Source organism: Hemitrygon akajei, chromosome 2, assembly GCF_048418815.1.
Source record: "Hemitrygon akajei chromosome 2, sHemAka1.3, whole genome shotgun sequence".
Classification (NCBI taxonomy): domain Eukaryota; kingdom Metazoa; phylum Chordata; class Chondrichthyes; order Myliobatiformes; family Dasyatidae; genus Hemitrygon; species Hemitrygon akajei.
The window spans coordinates 64,241,864-64,267,914 of NC_133125.1; the positions used below are offsets into that span (position 1 = coordinate 64,241,864).

A 26,051-nucleotide genomic window follows, 5' to 3' on the forward strand; every position below is an offset into this window, starting at 1 on the left:
TTTCATTGACTTCTTCAGGCACCGCCCAAAAAAGCAGCAATGTGCAAACTGGCTCCACCTGTTTCATTCCTCCCCTTCGTCTCCTAACCCCACACTACCCCACCACTGTGACCTTCCAGTCACCAAGGCAAGGTTGGTCATGGGTAGGACTCTGGGCAGTGACAGCATTGTTTCAGTGCTCTAGTTATCATTGTAGCAGAGCATTAATCAGTTAACATGGTGGATGGAATATGCAATAGCTGGTGTAATGGACCTGATGAACTACCACATGGTTATTGTCAAGATACTGGCCAGCTGGCGGTGTGGTTTGCTACCTATAGTTGGAAATTGAAGAAGTGGAATCCCTATTTAATTTCACTTTAGCAGAGCTGACAGGCAATTTCTGCAAAGCAAAGTGTGTGCAGTCAATGCCACCCTGCAGGATGGAGATCCCAGCAAACCATATGCTTCCTCTGTCTATGGTTCCCTGGTAAGAATAAATTAAATGCAGTTATTTCCAAGAGAGGGTTACTGACCTTCTTTACACATCAGCAGATGGAGAACTATGAGATTTGCAAACATCTCCAGTGCTAGGAACAAGATACTTTGGTGAAAAGTCCTTTATTCCATTGATCAATAGCAACGTGGAGATACATTGCTCCAAAGTGGAAGTGTAACTGCAGCTGGTGAAAGGTTTTTGTAAAGATATCTATACTGATGTTCACTCTTTGATCATTGCTGAGAGTCAAGTGAGAAGACAATTCCCTAAACATACAGGCAGTGAACCCTCCTCCCTATTTCCAACATCTTGTGTAGATCACTCTCGCATTCATGGTTAATTGCACGGGAGCTGGCTTATGCACTCAGCAGTACCCTTCACTGCTTGCCACACACGAACAGAGTTTGGCAAATTGAAATAGCTCTAGAAACACCACACACGTAAAATTTTAAGGATTACAGCCAGGAAAAAAATTGACCATGGGTTAAGCAGCCGATATCTGATAATCCTTATAAAAAGAACTGATGAGGTGTGGGATTTGGAGGGGAGAAAATTTGGGGTTGTGTGTGGGGGGGCAGGGGGAGGGTATATCCCAGTAGCTAAATGCATACTCAGACGTGAGCCTAAGGACGAGAATCAGGTGTTCAAGTAGATATGTAAATTGATGAATGTACAACCTGCTTTCAGGTTGATCATAGTGTCATGTGATGTGATTCACCACACAAGTACATGAATGCGCCGGGATGCCAGTTTATTCTAAAGGCACTCCAAACTGGCAACACCAGCCTGAGTTTGTCCCATTTGTCTCTTACATCATCTGTCAGCTTGAACACAGAACAGTACCAGTATATCACCTGAACAGGCCCACCCCCTTGTGCCACCATGTCTGTACTGCCCATGATGTCAATCTAAACTAATCCCAACTGCTTGAACTGTCCATTCCCTTTGTCTGTCTAACTGTCTTTTAAATCTTACCAAAGTATCTGCTTGTACCACGTCCCCTGCAGCACATTCCATGAACCTCCCACAGTGTGTAAAGTCTCACAAATCTGTTTTAAACTTTCCCAATCTCGCCTTAGGCCTCTGCATTCTATCATTCAATATGTCCACCCTGGGAAAAAGACTCTGACTAGCTACTTTATCGATGCTAGTCATAATCTGTCACACTTCTATCACGTCATCCGTCAGCCTCTGGCACTCCAGAGAAAAAAGTCCAAGCTTCCCTACCACCCAACCTCTTGTTATAGTATTACTCTCCAATCCAACAGCATCGTGAATGGAAAGACAAAAGATGGAAAATGGTAGAATCTGGAGCAAAAACAAACAGCTGGAAGAACTCACTCAGTCAAGCAACATCTGGGGAGGCAAAGGGAGTAGAAACCCGGCATCGAGACTCCGAGTACAGAGAGATGGCCAGTGGATAGAAACGAGAGGGAGGGATGAGACAGGATCCAGGAAGTGATAGTTGGAGGGGCAGAGTGAGTCAGCTGTAGGGCAAAAGAGGGGGAAGGCTTGAGACAGATGCTTGTGGGTGGCAGGTTGAAATAGATAAAGAAAAGGAAACAGGCAGATGGACCTGCATGGGGAAGGGAAGGGATGAGGCTAGAGATAAGTAATAAGTGGTGAACGTTTCCTAACCCTAACCCTAAACCTCTTCGAAGCCTCCACATCCTTCCTATAGTGTGTCGATCAAAACTGCGCACAATAATCCAAGTGTGGCCTAGCCAATATTTTACACAGCTGCAACAGGACTTCCCAACTTGTGGAGGCAAGCATGCCTGATAACTTCCTTACCATCCTATCCACTTGCATTGCCCCATTCAGTGAGCTATGGACTTGTGCCTCAAGATCCCTCTGTGCATCAATGCCCCTGCCACTTACTGTACACTTTCCTCTTACACTTGACCTCCCAAAATGCACTACTTGACACATCTGGATTAAGATCCATCAGCCGTTTCCAACTGATCCTGCTGTATCAATGGCCAGCCTTGTTCACTGTTCACTCCTCCACCTACCTGTATGTTACCTACAAACTTACTACTCAGCCTACTTGTCCAAATCATTTATAAAATCACAAACACTGATCCACATGGAACAGACTGATCACAGACCTCCAGTCCGAGAAACACCTCTCCACCATTATACATCATCGTCTATCACCAAGACAGGTTCGGATCATTGTCTGAATTGTGAATTTGATTTTGATATATGATATGAAATTTGAACATTAATGCCAGCTTTCTTATATTTAGGCAGTGGCGACATCATATATGCAGATGTGATTCCAATAGGCCTAGATTCATTGATAAAATAGTTCTTTTGCCAGAGAAATAGGTACTTCAGCAACCAAGACCACATCAACCATTTACACTGATCCTACATTCATTTTGTTTTTGTTCTCACCACATTTCCATCAACTCCCCACAGACTCTTAACACTCACCAAACTAGGGATGATATGGAGTAGCCAATTAACCTATCAAACAGTGCAACTTTAGGATGTGGAAGGAAATGAGAATCTCAGAGGAAATCCATGCAGTCACAGGGAGAATGCACTGAGGTCAGGTTTGAAGCAGAGTTTTACTTTTCTTGCACCAATTACTGCAACGTGCTTCTAGATCCATTAAATGCATCTTCTTTGAATCCATTTGCACTTACCTTCATTGCGTTTTCTCTTGTTATTCTCATTATTAGATGGTGTGATTCCCAGAATTCCACTGATGGAGTATGAAGATCCTGCTGAATCTGTGGCAGCAGATGGAACTGGAGTCACAGGCACAGAGCTTGGTGCTATGGGTGTCAATAACAACTAGGATTAGTTAGTTGAGAGACATTGTAAACCAGGATGCAAAACATCGTCCTGTGGAAAATCAGTACGGATCTATCATCGTTACCCGGCCAAGGAGGATTGGGTTTCAAGGACAAGAACCACTCGGGTCCATTTCTCACACTGGGCATGATCATAGTTAATCCCTGATTAGGACTGTGAATGTTCAACGTTAGGGGAGGGAAGAAATAAGTCTGACCTGCACCAATATAGGCAATGTGAAACGGAGACACCTCTTTCTCCCTTATTAGGGAGAGAGAGAGGGAGCCTATGGTATGTCAAATTACTGGGTGAACGAGTAGTCTGGGGTACTGCAAGTCTGTGTCTTTACTGATGCTTTACTGCACGCTCGAGTGCTCGGTGGGGGGGCCAATGCTTCTTTTGCTGGTGGGGGAGGGGGATCGTTGCTTTGCTGTTGCTTACACGTGGGGGGGAGCTTTTGGGTTCTAACATTTAACTGTCATTCATTCTTTGAGGCACTCCGCTGTTTTCATGGATGATTGTGAAGAAAAAGAATTTCAGGATGTATATTGTATACATTTCTCTGACATTAAATGTAGCCTTGCGACTTTTGAAACCTTGGAATATCAATTCTAACCAAAGATTTTATTGGTTCACAGTGTGTAGTCCGTCAAGTACATTGGAACGCTCTGTCTTATTATGAACACTAGTGTATATCCAAGGAAGCTGGAGTCTGTAAAATATCTACCCTTTCTTAAACACTAAGTTGCATCTCCTCAAGGTTCAAAGCTAAAGACGATGAACAATGCCTAACACTTGGGAGTCTCTGGCCCATGCATCATAGAGCACATTTTCTCACCTCAGTGACACAGCAGACTGCTCAGAGGAGTACTGTATATCTGAATGTCAGTGAATTTAAAAGTACCTCAGCAGACCCCATGCACACATTTTGGTGTCAAGATCTGTAGCTACTCGATGTTCGTCCCCATTTCTCTGTTTGGTCATTACAGCAGTATTTACATTCCATTACTTCACCAGATTCAGCAAAAAGCCCAGCATAGTCAATCAAAAGAATTAGACACCTGTGGCTATTTTACCTTATTTATTTTATTTAGAGATACAGCTTACTAACAGGCCCTTCCGGCACAATGAGCCCCCGCTGCCTAATTACACCCATGTGAACAATTAACCTGCAAACCCTTACGTCTTGGCAACGTGGGAGAAACCAGAGCACCCAAAGGAACTCATGCAGTCACGGGGAAAACGTACATACGTACGTACTCCTGCAGGTCGCGGTGGAATTCAACCACTGGCGCTGCACAACATAATGCTAACTGCTACACCTCCGTGTACACCCAACCAATATTGGAATTTTGTAGATATTGATTAAATTCACCACAAACCAGTGGGTATTGGCTGAACGAATCTTTCAGAACTCAGTTCATCAAACCCAAAAGAAGCCATTGAATATTAGCCCACTGAGACTCTAAGAAGCACATGATCCACTGAACTCTTGAGAATTTATTGACAGAAACAAAATACCCCAAGTCAATCATGCACAAAAATAAACTGCTGAAGCTTACTCTCTGAGAAGACATATAAAAATAAGTATCCTGAGTACACTGCCACTTGTAGAACTGCAACCAAGCATGAGACACTGCAAGAACAGGGTATAAAAGAGTGCCAAACAGAGCAAGAAGGAATGAGCTTCCGTACACTGTTATTAACAGGGCTATTAATTTTGCCTCTATTTTGCATGTAATCAGAACCTAGATGCAAAGAGGAAGTCCTTCAATTAAATCAATTTTGCTTTCGAATACACAGTGACCAAAATCGTTCCTTCAGAAGAAGTCAGTTTTCCATCTTTGCTGTATGTAGATTCTAAACATACAGTGCATAAGCACTGAAGGTTATACTTAAAATAAAGGTCAATTTAATGAAAAAAAGTTCAATTTTGGTGGCGACTTAAATCACGTACTTCAAATTGCAAAGGCACGATCAACACTGAAAGAAACTGAGAAAAGGGAATTAAAAGAAAATAATAAAACTTTCACAACTTCTTAGTGCTTAACGATGCAGAAAATGTAATATAGTTTCCTTTATGGATGTATTGCTTTAATTACATCACATTTATGGCCATTCTATTGGCACTCCAAGTTTTGGATTTCAATTTCGTATTATAATATGAAATCTTTTTATTGAAATAATCGTCAGACTTCAGAACCCAAGTTATATTAGTGTACTGCATTTGAACAAAAAATTACTTAGAAACACTGAGGCAGTGGAGAAGTTGAAGCATTATGATTGTCAGATGGAATAAAACAACAGTAATAACAATCAGATTACATTACAGTTATTGCCCAGCTGAGTGATAACTAATTAGAAGTTAATCCTCTATCCTGTTTGAGCTCAGCTATAAAATGATCCAGAGTGAATATAATAGCAATCTGATATATAATTCTATAAAAGCATGATATATCCTGGAGTAGGAGACGTTAACCAAATAATTTTGTCCTCTCTTTGTTCAGTAAAGATATTAGAAGATGTGGTCCTTTAACATCTGGACAGATTTAAAGTTGTGAACTTTAGAAGGGAATCAAAGTAGTATTTTAAGGGGGGTAAAATCATTCTTATGTTGGATTAGATATAACATCTCAATCAACAAACATTCGAGAGAATCAGATGCTGAACTTGGTTCACTTTGAATCAATTACAGTCACAGTAATGTTATTACAAATGAGCGGAGAACAAACTCTGGGACGTGCACAACCAGTGAGTATTAGAGGTTTCAAAAGACTTGCTCACAGTTTCCCCAGAAAAACAACTACCACTTAAGAGCCAACCTAACTGTGAAGAATTGGCACCTTACACAAACCCCAACCAAAATAAATTGCTACAATGAGGCAGGACAGATATAGGTTTAGAAGCCGATGGATTACATCTTGGGAAATCACAAGTAATAGTTCAGGGAGGGATTGACAGAGAGAGCAAAAGCTAACTTCTACTCATATTAGTTGTTCTAATGCAATTAGTCCTCAAAGTAAATACCAATTCTTCAAGATTTAGAACGATGTATGCCTTACAGAAGTGAAACAGCAGTTTATCAATAACACTTACCTATAGTATGAGAGGAGACTGGCGATTGTTGATTCGGAGGCTGCTGTACCTTTGTTCGGATAATCCTGAATAAAATTAAAGAAGTGTTTTTAACACTAAATCATGTGTCAGCCGACATAGCCCATCCAATCTTAGGCTCCAAACTTCAATATTATTAAGCTAGCTGCAGAGGATGTGTTAAATAACCACTAGAGAAAATTCCCTCATATCTTCATTGTGACTAACGTGCTTCAAAATGAATTAAGTATTTTTCAAAAGTAGTTACTTTTATAATGCAGGTAAATCCAATGTGTTCTTACTGAGTACACACCAACAAATGGAATGAATTGTTTTCTGTAGTGATAAAATATGAACGTAGTCCAGGGTACCAAAGGAGCCACAAGTTCTTCTTCACAAAAAGTCCATGGATCTTTTACATTCATTTCAAAAATTTCACAATATGTTCCTTTGCCTCAACTGGACACTGAAATATGTTTCTTTTAATGTAAAAAATACTGGTACACCAGATAGGAGAATTATGTGAAATTAGCAAAAGTTAATTTTAAAGTTTACAAAACTGCAGAAACTGAAATTTAGCAGAAATTGCAAAACTGCAGAAAGCTAGCAAGAAAAGTAAAAATATTACAAAAGCCTCTAGAAATATTTACAAAGGAAGCAACTAGCAAAAATAAACACTGGCCCCCTCAGACAGTGGGATGGGTGAATTAATATGGGGGGATAGGGAAATATCAAAGATGTTAAATAAATATTTTGCACCTGTTTGATGAAACAGATGGATGATGAAAAAAATTAAAATATCAGAAGCAAACAAAAGGCAAAAAATTAAAGTATCATCATCACTAGAGAAAAATGGTAAACAAGCTAATGCCCCAAACCTGATGACCTGCATTGTAGGATTCTAATGAAATAGAGGCTGTGGGTACATTGGCTATAACTTTCATAAATTCACTAGATTAGGAAAAGTCTCAATGGATCGGATAACTGGAAATATCATAATATATCAAAAAAAAGGAAGGAGGGAGAAAGTAGGGAACTCTAGGCCTATCATCATCATCATCATTATGTGTCACGTCATATGATGCGGGCAATCATTGTCTTCCATCTCTCTTTAACCTGATCGTTGCCTGTGAGGAAAACCCCCTTCACGCTGTTGTTCTAATTCTTTTCTCTATCCATGTCGATGATAGTTCTTGGCAAATTTTTCTACAGAAGTAGATTGCCATTGCCTTCTTCTGGGCAGTGTCTTTGCAAGACGGGTGACCCACAGCCATTATCAATACTCTTCAGAGATTGGCTGCCTGGCATCAGTGGTCACATAACCAGGGTTGTGATATGTACCAGGTGCTCATACAACCATCCACCACCTGCTCCCATGGCTTCACATGACCCTGATCGTGGGCAGGCTAAGCAGGTGCTACACCTTGCTCAAGAGGGACCTACAGGTTAATGGAGAGAAGAGACTTACACCTTCTTTGTTAGAGACATATCTGCTCCCCACCAGCTGACAGGCTTATTATCTCAATTGAAAAATTACTTAAAACTATTATTAGCAAGAGGTCAGTCAATCACAAACAAGAGAAAACCTATAGATACTGGAAATTGGAGCAACACACACAAAATGCTGGAGGAACTCAGCAGGCTAGGCAACGTCGATGGATAAAGGTACAGTCAACATTTTGGGCCGAGACCTTTTGGCAGGACTGCAAACTAGTAATCAGATAATTGGGAAATCATGTCATTGGGTACAGAAAACATGTTTTTTATGAAATATAAATTTTGTTTGACAAATTTAGTTAAGGTCACTGCAGAATGGACTTTGGGAACTAATGTCTGGAGCATATTCGGATTTCTAAAAGGCATTCATTAAGTTACTGCACAAGCAATGCTTTGGTAAAGATAGGAGATAAGAAAGCAAAGTGGAAGGATACTATTCATCTTCAGGTTGGCAAATTATAACTACGGGAGTACCCACTGGGATGAATGCTGGATTTTCATCGGTTTACAATTGATAGTAAAGAATTGGCAAAGGGATTGGATATATTGTATCATAAATCTCAGCTGTTACAAAGATGGGTGGAAAATAAATTATGACAAGAACATTAAGAGTTTACAACAATCAGGCCGGCAGCACATTTTGTGCATCAAGTCGCTGTCCGCATCTCCTATGACCCAGATTCAATTCTGATCTCAAATGCTGTCTGTGTGCTGTTGGAACATTCTCCTTGTAACCGCTTGGGTTTGTTCTGGGTGGTTGGGCTTCCTCCCACATCCCAAAGATGTGCAGGGTGGCAATTTAATTGATCACCAGAAACTGCTCCTGGTGCAAGCAGCTGGTAGAATCCAGGAGAACTGATGGGAAGATGGAGAGAGTAAAGTGGTATTAGTGTAAATGGATGTTTGATGGTTAGTGCAGAGTTGGTGTACTGAGAAGACTGTTTCCATGCTGCTGATTCTATGACTCTATGAATAGCATGGCAAATAGTGTAAAATATGGAGAAAGTAAGCTATTCATTTTGGTTGAAAGAGCAGAGTATTAGTTAAGTAAACTTATTTTTGAAAACTGGTGCTCATTGAGACTTGATTTCCAAATTGGGATGTTGACCATTTTTGCAAGGAGATTGCACGGAGCTTGTGCTTCATCTGTACAGGATTTTCTGATGCCACACTTGAATGCCGCATTAGTAGGACTATGCTTGTTGTGGAAGCAGAGCAGAGAACTTTAACTTGGTTGTAAAGGGGATAAATAATGAGAAAAAATCATTAGATTGGGCTGACTCTGGAATTTAGAAAGAAACAACAGTCTAAAGGGGCATCACAAGTATAGATGTCAGAACAATGATTCCTCTAGTGGTGGAATCTAGAACTGGATATATTTTTAAATCTTAGAGGAACTCAGCATTGGTGGAGATCAAGCCAAGATAAATTTGGTCATTATTTCATTGAATCATGGGACATGTATGACAGGCCATAGCCTACCCCTGCTCCTATTTATAAAATTCTTATGTGCTCAAATGTTGAAGTGGTTCAGAAGCCAATAAATAGCTTCAGAAGCTGTTGTACTACTACTGACCTAAGGATCTAATCTTCAACGCAGACTCTAACATTGTGCCTCGAGTGTTTATCATGATTTCGGACATCCTAACTGCCGCGCATACTGATCCACGTTATTGATCTCTGAGGTCTCCAGTATTTGCCTATAAAGTGCACTGCAATCACTTGCTTAGGCTACTCCGACAACACCTGCAAAACCTGTAGCCCCAACACCAAGAAAAAAAATGGTAGCAGTACCATGTGAACAGCACTACAACATTCTGAATGGGAATATTGTTGGGTCTAAATCCTGGAATTCTCTCAGCATAGCAATCAGGAAGCAGCTTCATCAGAACTGGAATGCTTCAGGAAGGCAGCTCACCATCATCTTCTCAAAGTCAATTAGGAAAGCAGAATAAACATTCACCTTGCCTAGATCATAGAGAATAAATAAATATTCTTTCTGAAAAGTTAGTCTGCACCTCGTTTTGGTGGGGTGGGGGGGGGAGGGGTTAGAAAGCTTTCTGCTCCAAATCCAGGATCTCAAAAAATATAGACTCTTTGTAAAAGAGGTGCAATTGGATGTTACTTTTCTTTTAATAAGAAGAACTATTACAATTTGATGTGCAGACATGTTTTGTGGTGACCACATTACAAAGCATTTGTGTTGAATATTGTAGATTTTATTAAGACTAAACCATTGCCACCACTGTTACAAGAAAATGTTACAATGGTGAAAATACTCCTGTTTTCATCAGTGAACCAGGGTTAGGGCTTAAATTCAGTCTACATTCTGCCTATTTGTATCCAACTGTTTCAACACCAGTTTTTCATAAGACATTCAACTAATGTTTCTGATAGATTTAATCTTTTTTCCTCTGTTACTCTCTAGGCTGTTGCAGTGTGTCTAATCTGGCACATTTCAGCTGGCTACATTTTTCATATCTGCAACAAATGTAAAACTTTTAATTTCATTAAGAACTCTGCATGTTGGTATAGATGAGATGAAGAGAACATAAAACATAGAATGTCATTTTAATGAAAGAGAAAAGGCCTAACATGAGATACCTGTTAGTTTAGCATGTCAAATTGTAATAAACCTTTAAAACAGGAAACAATTGTCATCAGAGTTGAGTTAGACCTCTGCTTTAATCCCTTATTCTGAATTAGTGAGGGCAAAGAAGTAGACATTACATTTGATCTTGTTTATCATGCGATAGGAAAGGTTATTTAATATATTTTAATATTTAAGTATGGTTGCTAAGATTTCTCCATCTGTGTTGCTCTGAAGTCTTTGTACCATAAATACTTTTCTCCTGTAGGTTATTGCTCCTCTAAACCAAGATTGTTTTAAAAAATGTAGGAACTGCCTTCACAGTACAGGTCAACTCAACAATGATTTGCATTTATATCACACTTCAGGCATAAATAAAAATCCTACAAGGCATTTTCATGAAGTAAAATCAAATAGTAAACAATGCTAAAACGTATGATGAGGTATAGGATGGATGGTTAAAAATGTGAATTTTAAGGAGGATTTTAAAGGTGAAGAAATACTATATCATGAGGCAAAGGGGTATAGAATTCACTGAACATTTGCAATTAACTTTTGTGATCCCATACTAGGACTTTGAAAGTGATAGGTACAAAAGGAGAAACATATGAGAAACGTAACAACTTTATTGTTTTGAGAAACCAAAGCAATCATTTTGAGAAATAAACAGTACTACTGTATGTACTGTACCTTTAATCTCAACACAGTGAAAATCCAGGCAGGTTAAAGGGTCATGGTAGTCTTTTTTGCACCACTGAAGTGGAGAGGAACTGCTCTCAGTTGTTTGGATAAAATAGATAAGCACATGGCTAATAGAGTGAAAATGATCACAATTTGTCTAGGAATGCTAGGAAGGGTGGTGTTTGAATCTATAAACAAATGCAGGCACAGAGAAGTAAAGAGTAATTGATAAGGAAATGCCATGAAAAGATAAACCAGTCTTGGACTCAATTGAGTAAGAGAAGGGTGTGTACATTTTGAAGTTCTGGCAGATAATTTGGTCGTATATGTGAATATGGGCATGAAGCCAAACTTTCAGCATGGAGAAAATCTAGCTAGAAGACAAATGAGACTGGAGATGATGGAATCTGGAACAAAACAAACAAACAAAAATTAAACACTGGAAGAACTCAATGGGTCAAGCAACATCTGCAGATGCAAAAGATGCTTGTGGATGCTTCAGGTCAAGATCCTACAACAGAATAGAGAAAAGATTGCCAGTAGACATAATTACAAGGGAAGATGGGATACAGGCTGGTAGGTGATAAGTGGAGCCGGTTGAGGTGGGGAAAGGGCTGATGGACAGATGCAACTAGCTGGGGGAGAGGAGTCAGAAGGGGATAACAACGATGAACAAAGGGAGGAGAAACCTAGATAGACAAGTGAGATCAACACTATGAACATTAGTTATTTGGAATTGGAAAATTCCATGTTTGTACCATTGGATTGTAAGCTACTTGAGGGGAATAAGAAATGTTGGTTTTCTGATTTATGTTTAGCCTCACTGTGTCAGTGGAGAAGGCCAGGGACTGACAGTAGAAGGGAAAGAGAATTGAAATAATGTGCATTAGAAGCTTGAAGTGGCCTTGTGAACTCTGCAAGAACAATCATCTAATCTACAATTGGATTCACCAATGTGAGCAGTTGACCAAATTGGAAGACCTGCAGGTAAATAATTGAAAGAACTACATTTTATGATCCCAAAATGACTGACAGGAGAAACATGGAGAAATAATGATTCATAAATTGTACATTAAAAGCAGTGGGTGAAGCTGATAGATGAAGCCACAAAGGAGGAAACAAGTTTACAATGAGAGAAAGAGTTTTGCTATGAAACAGGAACAAAGTGAAAATGACTTGGAAAGGCACTGGTCAAGGAAGGTGTCACAGCCTAAGGAATAACTCTTCAAGTGCAAGATTAGAATTGTTTTGCGCTCAAAGAGCAGTCCCCTGTTTAAATTGTTAGAAAACAAAATGGAGGCGAAGGGAACTAACTATGTATTTACTTTTCAATATGTTCGGATGTTTTTAATCCTCGCGCCCACCTCTTCCAAATATCCTTTGGACATTTCAAAAGCTATTTTAGGGTTACGGTGTTATCAAGGGTTGAGGGTCAATTATTGTTTAATGTTGGAAAGTGCACCCCCTATGGGTAAATACCTGTTAATAGAACTGACACTGGGCACCGTATCATTGTCACAGACTCGTTCTGCCAACAGTCTGTCTCGGATCTCCCAGGCAAACATGGTGGGATTTTGACGCTTGTAGTCGGCGATTTTATCTACCACTTTGGGTGTAGCGACCTTTGGCTTAGATCCTCCAATGACTCCCGGCTTTATACTTCCAGTTTCATAGTACCTTTAAAAACCAAAAGAGAATGAGCGTTACTTGAGATTGTGCATAATACTTGTAAACCGGAATTGGGATTCTCGCAGAATTTGTTCAGGGAGTCAGCTCCAATCATTCTTTAATCTGACCAACAGTCTGTACAGAACTCTTTGTTCTGTTGGAATAAGAAATAGAAAACCATTCGTCTAATTCTAAAGACAATAAAAACTGCGGTTCTCTTCTAAATAGTGTTTTGGGAAATTTGATGAACAGAGCTGAGTGAACGCTGGTGTGAATTTGCCTACGTTCCCTGGAATATGAAGGGATGACAGAACCCGATAAGATTCTGAGGGCTGTTGACAGGACAGTTCCCAGACAACTGGCGCCAATTCCTGGTGGACTCATTTTCTCCACACACGCTAGCCCTTCTTATGTATATTCGTGCACGCGTGTGTGTATACGTGAGAGCATCTACACAAGGCGTAGATAATGTGTGTTAAATATATATACGCGTTACACCAAAAAAATGCTATCACTCAAAAATGTTCCTAATAATGACATTTCAAATTAATCACTTACATAGTAGTCACTTCCAAAACAGCAAGTTCCTGGAAGAGGTAGGTAAGATTTTTCATATTTAATGTTTGCCGGAGTGAAATCTTGATAATAATTTTTTTTAAACCTGCGCCCTAACAGCTGAACTGTCATCGCAAAAATAATTACATAATAAAATGCAATAATCAAAGCACTAGATCCTTTTTCAATCAAGTTTTTGTTAAACCTTTATTCTGAAAAAATACAGCAGCAAATAATTGAAGAAATACGCCTCTAGAACTAGAACACGGAGAAATTCTGCCTGAAATATTTTAAGTGATTATAGCTGCTTCAAAATTTGTACTATTATAACCCGATTTAACTTCTGCTTTGCCATTATGATTCGATTATTTTATTATGTGGGATTATTTCTGTCCCTTCGGTGTTACAAGCAAATAAACTAGAAAGAAATAGAGAGAACCAAAATAACCATGGCAAGAAAAAGACATCGTCACAATTAACTGATACTCAAATTAACACAGAACTAACTGCATTTCAAGCAGGGTCTTAATCAAGGGGACACGTCACCGATGCTTTCATCTATCAAATCACAAAACATATGTAAAAAGTTTCCTAAAGGATTAACCAGCATCGTACTTCACCTGACCAGTAACCATTGTGCTGTCCTGTGGAATATTGGCGTGTACTATACGTTTCCAGCTACAACCCTACACCTTCAGATCCTAGTTACGGAATCCCTTGCTAGCGCAGCCTCGCATTGCCGGAGTGAATAGGATAACACCAGGCTTGCACTAAAAATAAGGAAAGAATTTATGCCCTACTTATTCTTATCCCTGATACATGGTTCGTTCACCAACGGCTTTAACTAAGAAATCGTATATAAAGATTAATATCTATAATTTCAAGTTGTCTTTAGTGTAGCTGTTAATGATGGTGATAGTCCCCTTCCCTAAATCTCACACCATTCCACTACAGTTAAAATATCGAAAAGGGTTCAGAATAAAGGAATGGCAATACTTAATTAGCGATTTAATTTTAGTGGATCACAAAATCACGGGCAGCTGATATTCTAGTAAGGTTTAGGCGCAAATTATGTGAAGCAGCAACACATTTAAAAGGCAAAAATAATCGTAATTACGTCAATCTTTTGATTGCCTTTTATTTTTAGATAGAGGCTTGGGAACGGTGAGCACCTTTCCTCCCGCCATTCTTCAGTCCGTCCCTTACAGATGGCTTGTTTCCGTCCTATTCACCCCCATAGCACCCAGGAGATCCGGTCACTTCTGGCTAGATTTTTCTATTTTAGTGTCTATCATACGAGTTTCTCTCCGCTTTTGAAACCAAGGGCGGCGCTGATCTAAGATACAGTCCGAAACCTCCTGATAATGTTGACCTTTTGCCCAATTCGGGGCAGTGATTTAAAACAGTCAGCCCAAACTTCTAGCAGGGCTAGATACCAGAAGAGGAATGGCAAGGACCTCGTTAGCAGGAAAACTCAGATACAGACAAACAGAACCTAGTCGGAGTAAAGGGAAAGAAACGAAGAGAACGAAAAATGAAGAAAGAATGAAACAGATAGCTAATAAGGAGGAAAAGTGAGAAGGGGAGACGGAGGAATTAAAAACAACTAGCCCACGCTTCCCATTCAAAACGGATCACCCGCATTGACAAACACTTTGAGCATATTCAGTGATTTTTTAAAAAAAGAAAGAAATTTAGTGTGATTGATAACCTGAAGGCAAAACTTGCATATGGAAGTTACTTGGATGTCCCTTTTTTAACGTCTGTTCCTGACTATGGAAGCAAAACTGCGAGCCTCCACAAGGGGCTGAAGCATGTCCAGAAGATTATAAACTGGCTAGAACGACGTTTCGCCAAGCAGAGACACCTTCAGGATGTTCCTATTAATAGCTTCCCAGAACCGTGTGGTGTCTGTTAGGAGCTCCAGCCTTACTTAGCTTACTGCTCCATGCAACCAGGAGCCGGGCACTGTCCAGCTCGGGACATCCACCAAATCACTTCCGGCAAAAAACGTCCTTTCTTCTTTAAAGGGTGGCTCAAACTGGCTAAATTATTGCACTCTTTTTAACTTACTCTGTCGCGCTCTCTCCTCTCGTAAACATACACGCACACGCGGGTGCAGTATATTTCTTTCCGCCTTTTTCTGCCTCATCCTCCCGTTTGGCGTAATTCAGTGTGTTTCTAGGTCCTTCTCTCTCTCTGTCTCCCCCCTCTCTCTCTCTCCCTCCCTCTCTCTCTCTCTCTTCCCGCTTTCTCTCTCTTCCCGCTCTCTCCTCTCCCTCTCTGTCTCCCCCCCCCTCTCCCCCCTCCCTCTCTCTCTCTCCCTCTCTCTCTCCCTCTCTCTCTCTCCCTCCCTCTCTCTCCCCGCTTTCTCTCTCTCTTCCCGCTTTCTCTCTCTCCCCCCCCCGCTCTCTCTCTCTTCCCGCTCTCTCTCCTCTCTCTCTCTCTCTCTCACACACACACACACACACACACACACACACACACACACACACACACACACACACACACACACACACACACACACACACACACACACACACACACACACACACACACACACACACACAAAATACATCTGACACGTTCAAGGTCAGAAGTATTCTCCGTGAAGTACTGTCCAAGGACAGGTTTCCGCATAACTGATTTAAGTCGACAATGAACAGTCTTAAACTGAGATGCCACTTGTGTAATAAGGCGAGGAAGATGTCCTTTGAAACTCTACAACAACGCAGATAGATCCCAAAATGAAATAAATTGCCTAGGAATTAGACCCCTATTGGTCTAGCTAATTTTATTCTAGTTAGGAATAAAAATGTCTTTATGAGCTATTGAAACTCCGGAAAAATACAGGAAATTTTAAGCATTTTCTTGCTTTCTCTATCCGACCTTCTTCTATACGTCCTATGACTAGATATGGCGAACGGTCAAACTGCTCGCGAAGCAGTCAAGAGGAAGTTTCCAAAGTAACGCTTAAAAAGACAATTATTTTGCTTACTAAAACAAAGATGTACATTGCCCTTCACACTGGGTAATAGATCAATAAATCGCTAAATATTTCTGACAAACAATTACAGTTTAATTCAAAATTATGCACCCTCTCTAAACAGGATCAAGAGGCAAAGGCACTCACATAAGAATTGCTCCTATTCCTGCAAGATGCGATTGGAGTGGATCTTCCGATCTGTTTTAAGCGGAGTGAAATTGAATGCAATAGCATCTTGAGCCTCTTAACAAATCTTGCTGGGAATAAATGTGTGTATTAGAGGCCGGGAAGAGAATGACTGGTAGTAACGATGGACTGCTGGTTGTGCTTAAAGCTTAGTCAGTGGGGACCTGAATGCTAATCCCTGCTTCACTGCGCTCCCACCGCCCTTCCCTCCGTGCGCTTTGCTTCTTCCTGAACATTCAATTTCTCTTTCTGTTTCTGATCTAAAGCCAGCAGCTTTCCATTATTACTCAAGAACCAGCTAGAAGAAGTTAGAGGCGGCGAGGAAATAAGAATTTAGAAAATATTCCGAGATTTTTTTTTGCTCGAATACATCATTTTTCCTTGTAGACGAAACGTGAAACCTGCTTAGGAAAATGTCATGCTTTTATCATCACAGAAGACAATCTAACTTTCAGTTAATTGTTACATTAATTACTAAATGATTAATCATGTCAAGTTCATTGAGATTTATAACCCAAATGGAGCCGATAGCAAATACAAGCGTGGAAGTGGCTACTGAAATTCAATCTAGTTTCTGCCAGTATCAACTCTCCAAGATTTCATAACTTACAAAATAAGAACCGTTTTGCCCTGATGTGTAACCTTGCTTAGAAAGTGCTTCATCATTCGTTTCAAGCCTGGTTCAGGAGTCAAGTGAACTGACTACAGTTTAATTATGCGTCAGTTAGTGAATTGGAAGTTGTGCAAGAACAAAGCAAATGTGCAAAGAAAGGGGTGCGCGGTGCAAGGGGAACGACGATCCGGTTTAATCCACCGAGAAACAGTTGCATTCTCCAAGTTTGATCAACTAATGCAGGGGGCCTGGCTCCAACCGCGGCTAAATTCAACGGACTTTTTTTCAGATTCTAATATTTCGTTTAATTGATCTGATAATTAGTCATATTAAGAGTTTTTTAAAAATTGTGTTTTAGCTATAAACTCCAATTTTCCATCTTCCAGTAAGTCAATTAATAAAAAAAAACAATATTGTCTCACCGGGGCCTGCAATAGGTCAGTCACGCTCGTCCAGGGAGAACAAAATCATTTGGAACACTGCAGATTTCAAATCCCTGGAAGATGCAATGGAGATCTTGCATATGCAAGGGGAAATGAGAATTAACTTACTAGGGTAAAAAAAAGTTTCTGATGTTCACTGACCCAGGCTCTGGCAGGGCATCAATGAAAATAAAAGTTCATCTGCCGCTTGTGCTTTGATAAATTGATCTGACTTGGGTAATGACGTCCCATCTGTACCCCAGGCCCAGCGTCCATGCACGTGTAATTGAAATTTTAAATCGTGGCTTTAGATGATAGAAGGGTTTAATCTGCCCAAAACTCATGTCGCACACAATATCTGCATTCATATTTCTTCACCACTGCGTGATAGTTACTCCACTCCCAACCCACAAGGATAAATCGTGGAACTTTATCAAATTTATTTCCTAACATTAATAGTTAAGCAAATAATTCATAGAGGAACTTTCTTATTTACTGTGCAATTGAACAATTTCTACAAAACACGACATCGTCAAAACGTATGAAATATGAACGCAAACAGTTCGAGTGCCCGGCATTAAGAGAACCCCCAAAATCGTGTTTATTTGGATTTCTCTTCCAAAATGTGAAGTTGGATGCGAATTTGTTTTTTCGCCCTTGTAAATAAGTACTATTTAGCTTGTTGGCTTCATGAAGGATTGAGGGCCGCGTGTTCTGGTGCCAATGTGTGCAACTACGGATTTTTCTGAGTGCATTTATCACCTGGCATAATTTAATTTTAGCTGGGCATTCGAGGCGAGGGGTCTTGTTCGGAATGTTTGCGACTTTATGTATAGGTATGGCATTATATGTTTATATACTCTTCTACACCTGGGTTCGACGCACTCGTCCTTTGTAATTGGGAACGCGAATGTGAATCCCTTTTAAAGGCTGCTAGGGGTCAGGACTGCCGCGTAAGGTGAGGGAGCAGACTGTGGGGTAGAATGAGGTCTCACTGTCACTCTAGTCTCTGTTCAAAAAAGTGACTGCAGAGACTGACACTGAAACAGCAGCAGCGTCTATAATAATTGCCATGTGCATTAATATGCGTTAACTGTCTCTACGCTTTTCCTGGGCATTTCTAATATTTATCTTTGTACCTACCAGCTATTTACTGTCTGCACGGAAGGGCTGACATATATTAAAGGATTATTTTGCTTCCTTTTAACCTAGGGATTTCTTCTGTATTGTGAATGCCTTTTACTTGCTGGGGTTTTGGGCGAATCGTTTTCTGCTTTTCTCCGATATCTGATTCTCTTAATTTAAGGATTACCTTGTTGTTATATCCATTCTGACGGATTACCTGCAGGAAAGGCTTTGTCTGGGATATGTCTCTCTTGGATTATTTCTGCTCCTCATATCTGTAATGTTAGGTTTGAATTACTTCTGATTCTCTTGCCTCTAACACAATTTCTCATTACTACTTTCTTGCCTATAAGATTGCTTCCATTATTACTATTCCACTGAACACTGCCCAATGATGAACGATTTCCTGGTTGTTTCTGATTTATTTACCCTTTTCGCTTCACCCTCAATGTTCGGCCTTGTGCCAAATGTATAATTTCTATTCGTGTTCATTTAGGGTTGAAGTTTCCTTCAAATATTATTTCTGCAGAACAGTAATTATCAGTTTGGGCCCCATTTGGTTCCAGGCATAAACCATGTTTGACATTCTTATCTGCTTGGCTTCTTACCTGCCCAGAATCTTGCTAACGCAGCCGTGGCTCACTCTGAGCTGTCTGGAGATATCGCAGGGTCTCACTCCTTGGTGGGCCAGTTCTACGATTCGCTGCCGGACAACATCGGGGAGAGGACGGCCGTTCACAAAGACTCCTCCGAGCTGATTCACCCCGCCATGCCCTGTATACAATACACAAACAGAGAGAGAAAGAAACACTGCGGCCATACAGTAGGCACTCAGTCCTTGCCCCCATCGGCATGCACGAGCAAAATAAAATGTGGGGGATGAGGAGTTCAGAGCCCCGTCCTCCTCAGGCTTAGGGTTGGGACAACGGTTTTGGAATATAAGGCACGGACCGGAGGAGAGCAATGGGCCGAGCAAACGGCCGCATTTGGTTAGAAGGGACCACTTCTAAGGAGGCAAGTACAAAGTGGCTTTCTGGAACACATAGCGCCCACACGCTCTCAACCAACAACTGCCCCTCAGGATAGGGGCAGCCCCACACTCTAGCAGATTGTAAAATTAACGTAATATAGGCCAACAGTATCTTCAGCCTTAAAATGCCCAGGAAAGATTGTTGCTGTAAGGCAGAAACACGCGAGAAATTCACCGAAAGTGAAAGTGGCCCACTGAATTCGGAACAGAAAAAAAAGCGCCCCTTTCGATGAAATTTCAGCTTCCTGTCGCTCGGAGACTTCAGTACAGATATTAGTCCCGTTCACAGTCTTCTGGGAGCAAGACACGTTCCTTTTGAGTAATCGGCTGCAGAATTGCGAACGGTTGGTTTGTCACAGTAAATGTAACAGGGTGGTTAGACATTTACCACACAGTTAATGGTAGCTCGCAGGTTACCTTGCAAAAGAAAACTGTATTTTTTTTTATCCTAAGGCGATTCGAGAATGGGAGTGGAAATAATAAATCCTAATTCGGAATCAATAATTATTTAAGGGAAAAAACACTGCATTCCAATTTGAGTTCAAGGGATCTGCATTCGGAATTAAAATACGTCCCTAAGTGTTAATAAATGAAGATCGGTAACGAAATTGTTTTATGCAAAACTTGGAATATTTGACATAAATCGTCCCTTAGAATTCTCCAGGGTTTTTTTTTATTAGCCAGAGGGACGGAAAGTTATAACGAGAATGGATTGATACCTGCAGCAGAGGGGCAAACTACGCTGAGAGGTACTTGATCTCTTTCGTTCGTACTTTTGCTGGATTTAGCACTAAGTGAAATTAACGCTTTGCTAATGAGCCAAAAAATATGTATTACTTCCGTTTCGTTGTCAGAGAAAGGGTGCCTCATTTCAGCCTCAGGAGCTGAAAACTGCTAACTGGAAAAATAGCAGATTTTTTTTCCAGAGAAAAGGAAACATTCGATTTCACGCCAGATCGGAATAAATTCCTTTTCATTTTCCAGATTTTTTCCTGAGATTTTAATCTCTTTTTTTTATTAAAAAGGCATAAAATGAAACTTCGGCTATTTCCTACTGCAAACCGACCAGGATTATTAAATATATAATTCAGTATTGGAAAAAGATTAATACCAAATGGGACTGTAATACATGACTTTTATAACAATATCTCTTTATACAAATCAATAACATTTGCTTCGGTCTGAAATTTAGTGTCTGCGCAGTAGCTTCATCTCACTATGTTGTAACAATTTTAAATCGATACATTTTGATTTGAATCGGAGGGATAAATTTAAATCTGTTTTATACTCAGTAAACCTGGTCAACGAGGTGCCATTCCTAAAGTGTGTAGACCCTTCTACAATATGATTAGTTCGAGTTGATAAAGCATCTGTTTACAAGCTGTAGGTATAATAACACTTAACACACCGTGATAAGATGTGTCATTTCATATAACAGCGACCAAATGGACAAGTCCCAGCCAACTCTGTCAACCAAAACAAATGTGCTGGAGATTTCTGCGTGGTCCAACTCCATCAATGAGACTTTCACTGCTTTACCTCGGCTTATTACTCGTCATATTTTCACAACAGTAAATACAATTTGGATATTGCGAAACGAAACAGGCGTTGACCTTATTTATTGCCCTGGTTAATACTCCTTAGCAACTTACTGGCAACTAAATCATTTTGCTTGGTTCAGGAATGATCTTCTTCTAAAGACATTGGCGTTCAATACAAACCGTGTTCTTCACAGAAAGCAACAATACCATATCTTATTTCTGAGTAAAAGTATAGGCAATTAAAACAATATTGTAACTGTCCACGAATGTTGCTGCTTTCTATTTAATTATGAGAATTAAGAAATCGATTAATTAATTTGCTTTTAATTCAGGAAAATCGGGATGGTAGTAAAATTAGCCGTGCACGTGTGACTCGGTTGTGATTTTCACCAAAACATGTTCCTTCTCCAAGACTTCGCGTTGCTCCGGGTCGAGGGACATCTGAGCATCGATTTGAGATACCGGGTACTCCAGCACTCCTTACACACTCTCACTCACTAGGAACCGCCAGACGAGCCGGGGAAGGAGCTGCCTACTTACTATGCATTGCTGCAAACGGGTCGTGCTTACAGTGGATTTCCATGAAAAGGCGCAGCCGATCTTCAACTCGGAGAAAACCTCGATGTTCTGGTCTGGATTTAACCCCTTCACCTATACTCCCAGAAACAAAAGAGGGTGAGCAGCGCCCCACGCAAGCCCAGAAGAAGATCTCGATCTCAGCCACTAATTGTAGGTTCTACAGCTTTGTGATCCTCAAGGTTTCAGACCGATTGTGCAAGAAACGTGAAAGTTAAGTTTATCAGATGCAATGCAATGCCCCAAAAAATGAATCCAATTGCTACTCAGTGACAGCAGTGGATTTTAACTTCGAAATCGTTCACACCCGGAAAAAATCCTTTTCAGAATTCCAGTTTCTCTTTTTTTTTGCGTTTTCCTGTGCAATTTGTCCGCTGCGTGTGTAAAGGCGGGTTCCTGTTTCCCCGGAGTGCGCTGGCCCCCTGCTCTGTATTCAGTCGCGCTCAGTCTCCTCCATAGTGTTTAAATGTGGCTGAGCCCACAGTGATTCGGCGCTGATTCGCCCAAGGATCAGCTCTGCGGGGACGATGCACGGCCCCGGCTACTGTCAATCATATCAAAACCAGCCAGTCAAGCAATCTTCTCCATTCCTATTGACCAATAACGCAACATCTTGGCCAATCACCGTGCGAGCTGCTGATCCATTCACCAATAACCCTCATCCTTATCTGCGAAAGCTGACCAATCGTAGGTAAGTGATTTTTAACGTCCACCAATTAACTGCAAGTTGTAGCGATACACGAGGCAGTCGTTTTTATAACTGGTTATCTCACAGTGTATTCTGATTGGTCCAGTCTCTTAAACCCTGGAGGAACGTCTCTCTATTAAAGAAATTCATTCAGATATCCAAAACGGAATCTAATTTTTCATTTGAATAATTTTAGACAATTATATTTCAAAGTAAATCCTTTTTTGCTCTTTTTGTTTATATAAATAAGTCATTCATTTTTTATTCTAAGTCAAGGAGTCTGTAAAATTCTAGTGCCTGACTTTAGTGGCATTGCCAGTTTTAAGAAAGCAAAGTAAGAGTTGACACTTACGGCTGAGCAACATTAGCTAGGTGAATACAACGAAACAATTACGTTACAAAAAATTAAAGCATTATTGGAAAAATATTTACAAAATTATTCTAAAAAACGACTACATGCAATGTTGTTAATAATAAACTGTCGATTTGTATGCCACATTAAATTAAAGGATGTTGAGTATTTTGATTAATCACTTCCCGCATTTAATAACCTTTTGTAGCACTGTAGCCAAAGAATCAGTTTTATAGTCAGTTAACAGGTGTCAGATCCAATTTTACTTCATTGTCTTTTCGGTTAAATGTAACGAAAATACTGTAATAATTTGCAACGTATGTAACTGTGATAGAGTATAAAATATGTGTTCTATAAAGTTACTTAGAAAACATCAACACCAAAATCTGGGAATTTATGAATAAGTCACCCCGAGATGAATTAATCGTGCATTGTAATTCCATCTTCATTATTTAAAATAAAATTTTAATGGTTATTCGCACATACTTAATTGTAATGTAGGTTAGTCCTACTCTGAAATGCACTTTCACAGTAGAATTTCCATCTGCAGCAGGAGGCTATCTGTTCTTTTCCTGCTCTTGCACACATTCAGGTAGACACGGTAGTTGTATCACACTTACATTTGCACTTATTTACATGGCGCACTTTTTATTGGAAGCTTTGTATGGAAGCTACTGAAACGTTTTGATCAAACTTGTCTTAATCAATAACAGTACAATAGACCAATATTTCATAAATTATTGCATTTGTTAATTGGACATTTCAAATATTAGCACAGGCCCATCGATGCGTGGAAAGCATGCTACTTATGTATGTATCTGCCAGTCGAAATTCACGGAAACAAGTCACTCCGGAGATTACCAAAAATTTTCAGGAGTTTCGTGGTAATAGTCAGCAAATAAAAATATTTTAAAATATAATTTATATTTTAAATCAAAGTTAATTTGGGTTTGGCGTGCGGCTTTGATATTGGCATAAAAATCTGTCTGCATGTAAGATAATGGTGTATAAAGTAACTCTTTATATTTTATAAATATTATTCTAAGAGAAATGTCACCGGTACCAACCACGACCTGCTGGATAAGATATTTTCTCATTCAAATATTTTCACAAATCTAATGCACCTGCGTAATCGTAAACGAGATTTTTAATTCGTATTTTGTTTTAATTCAACGCTCGAGTTACTGTGGAGCATAATTTTTTTTAAAAAAACGAGAGAGTCAGCTAGGAGACTGAATTTCATGGGGTTTTGGAAACTTCCATTGAACTGGAGGAACATGGGAAAATGTTTGACGCTGGCTCTTGCTGAACTGTGTGTGAGATAATCGGACGTACCCTTTCAAACAGGAATAAAATGCATTTGGTGTGATATTGCAATCCCTTTGCAGGGTTCAGTGTATTTCCTTCATCTAGTTCAGCGTTCCTGAGCCTAAGTCTTGAATAATTTTAATATTCTGGTGCGCCCTTCCCCCATTTTAGTGATTTTGCTGAAGCAGTGTGTTTTCACCTGCGGCTGTGCATAAATGATTTTAAAGATATGACTTTGTTTTCACATAAGCAAGCTCGCATTTTCCTCTCTAACAGCTATATAACGCCAAGCATGATGTGTTAGTGAACACAGTAAATATTTCGACAGGAAAGAGTCAATATAAACTTCTCTGAAGTTATATTTTTTCGAAGGTCTATAAGCTTTTTTGCTATGATACAAATAGTTGTGTTATTTCTAAATGTGAACGAGGCTTCATCCGAGGCCTTGACAACTAGGCCCGCTTTCAAATGGGTCAAATTGGGATACAAAAGGGTATTTATGCCTTTTTTTCTGGACGTTGAAACTCGGAAGATTTGGTATTAAGTCGCCAGCTCTTCATGCAAGGAATGGAAGAAAGCAGTCTGTTCCTCTCAGTAATTTTGAAACGCCTTGGTGTTACAAGCCATTAATGGTACCACCAACCAAGTAAAGCATTTAACGCCTTTCATAAGATTCTGCGCGCTGTCAAAAGAGAACAAATCGAGACTAGCTTTTTTTCTCTATTCCAGTTCGTAGTTGCTTGTATTGCTCCAGCTATGAAGAAACAGAGGCTCAATTTATGGCTACATTTTAGCCCAACGCTCAAATTATTCGGCCAACGGGTGCAGAGAGAATAGAACGCTCTCGCTTGAATGCCTTTGGGTCTAGCCAACCCCACCGTCCATAAGTCCAGAAATTCAATAGGAGAGTTCCTCTGAGTCCGCATTTCCTTGTAGGGCCCGTCTGCCAGTATCGCGGGACGAAATTATCTAATTCGAGGGACAAACTAAATTTTGATTGAGATTTTTTTTGCCATTTGCTCTTGGAATAGGCAACGTGGGCGTGTTAGATCGTTGGTGAGCTCGTCCCGACTTCAGTGGCAATGAATTCCAGCTGCTTGTGTAGCTCTGAAAATTGTTATATTTCCAACAGAATCTGCATTTTATAAGGCAAAGTGTCAAACTATTTTTCCAACACTTTCAAGTGTTAAAAAATGAAATTTTAAAAATCCCTATAATTGTCAGTTTAAATAATCAAACTGACTAACATACATGGTGTTCAAGCAAATCGTCCGAGCTCTCTAAAGTACACAATAGTCCCTAGCTAGTAGCCTTTTCTAATTAATGATTCAAACCTATAACTTCCGACATAGAAACATCCCGAATAATAACATACGAGTGTTGAATATTTGATAGCATAAAATTCAAAGAGCAATATAGCATTCTTCATTTTACGAGTTCAAATTTATCTCTTCAGTTACCGCTCAAATTGAAAGTATTTTTGGGAAACTCTTTGCATGATTTTATGGTAAGACGATAAATTACTTATCCCAGAACACGAGCTAAATACTTTAAGTGCCTGACACAAAATTCAATTGATCGAGAAATATTTAATTCTAAGTGTCATCGGAGCAGCAACAAACAAATGCATCTGCCTAAAGTATATTTTTTGTGGGGACGCAAAAACAGCGGCCGCAGAATGAGCGTGTGGGGACAACCCTTTGTACTGCGGGAGGCCAATTAACGCCTATCGCCATGCTGGTTTAGCGGCAGGTTTGGTGTGCCCCTGTATACGCACAGAATACCTGCCACGAAGCACAACCAATGCTCCCAATGAGGAGATATTACAGTCCGTGCCTTGGAGTTGAGGATTAG

The 26,051-nt window shown here is 40.0% G+C and overlaps 1 protein-coding gene across 2 annotated transcripts in view; it reads right to left on the reverse strand.

Annotated features, from left to right (window-relative positions):
• pax5 (paired box 5) overlaps nt 1–26,051 on the reverse strand; it is a 267,399-nt gene that overhangs the window by 234,199 nt on the left and 7,149 nt on the right. The window contains exons 1-5 of one of the 2 annotated variants that reach the window (XM_073063978.1): nt 21,814–22,257; nt 19,311–19,476; nt 12,627–12,824; nt 6,383–6,447; nt 3,136–3,267 (exon numbers count right to left, since the gene is read on the reverse strand). In XM_073063978.1, coding sequence (XP_072920079.1) covers nt 3,136–3,267; nt 6,383–6,447; nt 12,627–12,824; nt 19,311–19,476; nt 21,814–21,856 — 604 coding nt within the window. In that variant the 5' untranslated portion in view covers nt 21,857–22,257. Of the gene's footprint in view, nt 1–3,135; nt 3,268–6,382; nt 6,448–12,626; nt 12,825–19,310; nt 19,477–21,813; nt 22,258–26,051 lie in introns of those variants that run through there. The other variant, XM_073063985.1, reaches the window with a different exon arrangement.